Genomic DNA, 5,440 nt, shown 5'->3' with positions numbered 1-5,440 from the left:
TACTTAAGTAGTCATTTAAAGTATTTTTTACTTAAGTACTCTACACCACACTCTTGTGTGTGCCTCTTCCTGGTCTCATTCCAGCATTGATGTCAGAGAGCCCTTTGAAACCACAGACTCATCAGTTGTAGCGTAGATCTCTTTTCCATCTTCAGATTCATTGGCACACACCTTCTGTGTTGACATTTTGAAAAGCTCCTGTTTGTTATTATGGTTTCTGAGAAAGTCAGAGAACTTCCATGGAAGTTGGTTGTCTCACCAACTTGAGTATTTTAGACTATCTTCTTTGTATGTGTCCCACCTATTGATTATATTGCAGTTTTTCAACTGGTGCTCTACCCAAGGCAGAAAGACTACTGCTATATTCGCCAAATGTGGAAACTTTGTATGTAGGCAAGGAACGGACAATGACAGTTCCATCAATGGCGTTTCCGTTATTTTGGCAGTTACCTGTAGAAAACATCATTGTTTATTTGCTTAGAGTTTGTATTTTATAGACAAAACATATTAGTCTAAGAAGCAATGAGAGACTGAAAATGTAGCTTTATAGTTGTTCTGTCAGATCACACTTCTCTCTACAGAAACAACATTTTATTTTTCATCCAACAGAGACCCTGATTGCTCTGGTTGGAAAGACTGTTCCTTGGAAAAGCTTGACAGCACTCCAAAACCCAAACATGACTGGTGAGTACTTCATCTACAAGAATCGGTTTATTTGTTTAATGTGTTTTCACATTATTGTTTTATTACATTATTAATACATTTTAATAAAATTAATGTAGGCTTGAAACTTCATTTATAGATAATGTCCTTGTTAATTTGCTAACAGTTAATATTCTATAAACCATCAATGTTTAAGAAGTAATGTAAGACTGATCATATTCAGTAGCTGTTCTGTAAGATGACCAAACAGAAAGAACATCAACACCACACTTCTTTCTACTGTAACAACATGTCCTTCTTATCCAACAGAACAAAATAAAGAGGTCCGGATTGTTCTGGTTGGGAAGATTGGATCTGGGAAGAGCGCAACAGGAAACGCCATCCTGGGGAGAAAAGCGTTTGAATCCAAAATGTCTGCTATTTCTGTGACATCCTCAAGTAAAAAGAAAAGAGGAGAGGTGGGAGGGCAACATGTAGCTGTCATCGACACACCTGGCTTGTTTGACACCAAGTTGACACTGGAGGAGGCACTGAAAGAGATCTCACAGTGCCTGCTTTTCTCCGCTCCTGGTCCCCATGTGTTCCTGGTTGTGCTCAAGCTGGGAGGATTCACTGAAGAGCAGCAGGAAATTGTGAAGATGATCCAGAAACTATTTGGTGATGAAGCATCGAAATACACCATGGTTGTCTTCACACATGGAGACCTTCTTGATGATGTAACAATTGAAGACTTCCTGCATGGAAATCCCAAACTGGAAAGTTTCATTGCCAAATGCAAGGGGGGATATCATGTCTTCAAAAACAAAGATCAGAATCGCTCCCAGGTCACTGAGCTGCTTGAGAAGATAAACAATATGGTGAAGATGAATGGAGGGAGCCACTACACCACTGAGATGTTCCAGGAGGCTGAGAGAGCGATTGAAGAAGAGAAGAACAGGATCCTGAGAGAGAATGAAGAGAAGATACGCAGAGAGAGGGAAGAACTGAAGGCAAAGTTTGAAGGAGTGTGTCTAAGAGAAGAAGTAGAGAAGCTGGGGATAAAACAGGAAAGAGAAGCTAGAAAGAATGCTGAGTATATAAGCCACATGGGCACAGGTGCTGCAATCGGAGCGGCTGTGGGAACAGCTGGAGGCCCAGTTGGTCAATCAGTTGGTGCAGCAGTGGGAGCTGTAGTGGGAGCTGGTGTAAATGCATGCAGTACTCAATGAGAGTCCATAGCTAACAGTGCTGTACCTTCTACAAGGTCTTTGACTTCATTACTTGATATTGAAAACTTCCTCTATATACACAGAGTAAACGAAACATTCGGAACACCTTCCTAATATTGAGAACTGATAGAGAATAAGCGAGTGAAAGTTGGCCTTTCCTTTTCTATCAATGTGGAAATGGTCCTAAAGACACAGGAAGACGACAAATTTAAATGAGATGTTAGCTAAATCTGTTTGCAACGTATCACTTCTCACTTCTGAGTCTTGTGTTTTGTCGTTCATTGTCTCTGTTCAAATAAACTTTTAAAAAACAAATAAATATAATCTACTGTTATTGTAGCCTACATTAAGAATGATACTCAGGGGGTTGATGAACAAATATTTACCTGTTTTTGTTATTGTGTTTTACTGATCACAAGAAAAGGTTGTTGTATTGAGTTACATTTTATCAGGAGTAACAGACACCTGAAAAAGATGGGAGGCACTCACTAATACAGTATTACTTAGATGTATTATTAACACTCACTAATACAGTATTACTTAGATGTATTATTAACACTCACTAATAAAGTATTACTTAGATGTATTATTAACACTCACTAATACAGTATTACTTAGATGTATTATTAACACTCACTAATAAAGTATTACTTAGATGTATTATTAACACTCACTAATAAAGTATTACTTAGATGTATTATTAACACTCACTAATAAAGTATTACTTAGATGTATTATTAACACTCACTAATACAGTATTACTTAGATGTATTATTAACACTCACTAATACAGTATTACTTAGATGTATTATTAACACTCACTAATGAAGTATTACTTAGATGTATTATTAACACTCACTAATAAAGTATTACTTAGATGTATTATTAACACTCACTAATACAGTATTACTTAGATGTATTATTAACACTCACTAATAAAGTATTACTTAGATGTATTATTAACACTCACTAATAAAGTATTACTTAGATGTATTATTAACACTCACTAATACAGTATTACTTAGATGTATTATTAACACTCACTAATAAAGTATTACTTAGATGTATTATTAACACTCACTAATAAAGTATTACTTAGATGTATTATTAACACTCGCTAATAAAGTATTACTTAGATGTATTATTAACACTCGCTAATAAAGTATTACTTAGATGTATTATTAACACTCGCTAATAAAGTATTACTTAGATGTATTATTAACACTCTCTAATACAGTATTACTTAGATGTATTATTAACACTCTCTAATACAGTATTACTTAGATGTATTATTAACACTCACTAATAAAGTATTACTTAGATATATTATTAACACTCTCTAATACAGTATTACTTAGATGTGTTATTAACACTCACTAATACAGTATTACTTAGATGTATTATTAACACTCACTAATAAAGTATTACTTAGATGTATTATTAACACTCACTAATGAAGTATTACTTAGATGTATTATTAACACTCACTAATAAAGTATTACTTAGATGTATTATTAACACTCACTAATGAAGTATTACTTAGATGTATTATTAACACTCACTAATAAAGTATTACTTAGATGTATTATTAACACTCACTAATAAAGTATTACTTAGATGTATTATTAACACTCACTAATACAGTATTACTTAGATGTATTATTAACACTCACTAATACAGTATTACTTAGATGTATTATTAACACTCACTAATAAAGTATTACTTAGATGTATTATTAACACTCACTAATACAGTATTACTTAGATGTATTATTAACACTCACTAATAAAGTATTACTTAGATGTATTATTAACACTCACTAATAAAGTATTACTTAGATGTATTATTAACACTCACTAATGAAGTATTACTTAGATGTATTATTAACACTCACTAATAAAGTATTACATAGATGTATTATTAACACTCACTAATACAGTATTACTTAGATGTATTATTAACACTCACTAATACAGTATTACTTAGATGTATTATTAACACTCACTAATGAAGTATAACTTAGATGTATTATTAACACTCACTAATACAGTATTACTTAGATGTATTATTAACACTCACTAATACAGTATTACTTAGATGTATTATTAACACTCACTAATAAAGTATTACTTAGATGTATTATTAACACTCACTAATACAGTATTACTTAGATGTATTATTAACACTCACTAATAAAGTATTACTTAGATGTATTATTAACACTCACTAATACAGTATTACTTAGATGTATTATTAACACTCACTAATACAGTATTACTTAGATGTATTATTAACACTCACTAATGAAGTATAACTTAGATGTATTATTAACACTCACTAATACAGTATTACTTAGATGTATTATTAACACTCACTAATACAGTATTACTTAGATGTATTATTAACACTCACTAATAAAGTATTACTTAGATGTATTATTAACACTCACTAATAAAGTATTACTTAGATGTATTATTAACACTCACTAATACAGTATTACTTAGATATATTATTAACACTCACTAACAAAGTATTACTTAGATGTATTATTAACACTCACTAATAAAGTATTACTTAGATGTATTATTAACACTCACTAATAAAGTATTACTTAGATGTATTATTAACACTCACTAATACAGTATTACTTAGATGTATTATTAACACTCACTAATAAAGTATTACTTAGATGTATTATTAACACTCACTAATACAGTATTACTTAGATGTATTATTAACACTCACTAATAAAGTATTACTTAGATGTATTATTAACACTCACTAATACAGTATTACTTAGATGTATTATTAACACTCACTAATACAGTATTACTTAGATGTATTATTAACACTCACTAATAAAGTATTACTTAGATGTATTATTAACACTCACTAATAAAGTATTACTTAGATGTATTATTAACACTCACTAATAAAGTATTACTTAGATGTATTATTAACACTCACTAATAAAGTATTACTTAGATGTATTATTAACACTCACTAATAAAGTATTACTTAGATGTATTATTAACACTCACTAATAAAGTATTACTTAGATGTATTATTAACACTCACTAATAAAGTATTACTTAGATGTATTATTAACACTCACTAATAAAGTATTACTTAGATGTATTATTAACACTCACTAATAAAGTATTACTTAGATGTATTATTAACACTCACTAATAAAGTATTACTTAGATGTATTATTAACACTCACTAATAAAGTATTACTTAGATGTATTATTAACACTCACTAATAAAGTATTACTTAGATGTATTATTAACACTCACTAATAAAGTATTACTTAGATGTATTATTAACACTCACTAATAAAGTATTACTTAGATGTATTATTAACACTCACTAATAAAGTATTACTTAGATGTATTATTAACACTCACTAATAAAGTATTACTTAGATGTATTATTAACACTCACTAATAAAGTATTACTTACATGTATTATTAACACTCACTAATACAGTATTACTTAGATGTATTATTAACACTCACTAATAAAGTATTACTTAGATGTATTATTAACACTCACTAATAAAGT

The 5,440-nt window shown here is 30.1% G+C and overlaps 1 protein-coding gene across 1 annotated transcript; it reads left to right on the top strand.

The window, feature by feature from the left end:
• Positions 1 to 560: 560 nt before the first annotated feature.
• LOC139579310 (GTPase IMAP family member 9-like) lies at positions 561 to 2,420 on the top strand. The gene is made up of 2 exons (XM_071407869.1): positions 561 to 684; positions 973 to 2,420. Exons 1-2 carry the CDS (start codon positions 678 to 680, stop codon positions 1,869 to 1,871), a joined length of 906 nt encoding a protein of 301 aa, XP_071263970.1. The 5' UTR covers positions 561 to 677; the 3' UTR covers positions 1,872 to 2,420.
• The last annotated feature ends 3,020 nt before the right edge of the window (positions 2,421 to 5,440 follow it).

This window comes from Salvelinus alpinus, chromosome 6 (assembly GCF_045679555.1).
Source record: "Salvelinus alpinus chromosome 6, SLU_Salpinus.1, whole genome shotgun sequence".
NCBI classification, from domain to species: domain Eukaryota; kingdom Metazoa; phylum Chordata; class Actinopteri; order Salmoniformes; family Salmonidae; genus Salvelinus; species Salvelinus alpinus.
Note: the sequence above shows the minus strand (reverse complement) of the source record. Positions and strands in the feature narration are given on the sequence as shown.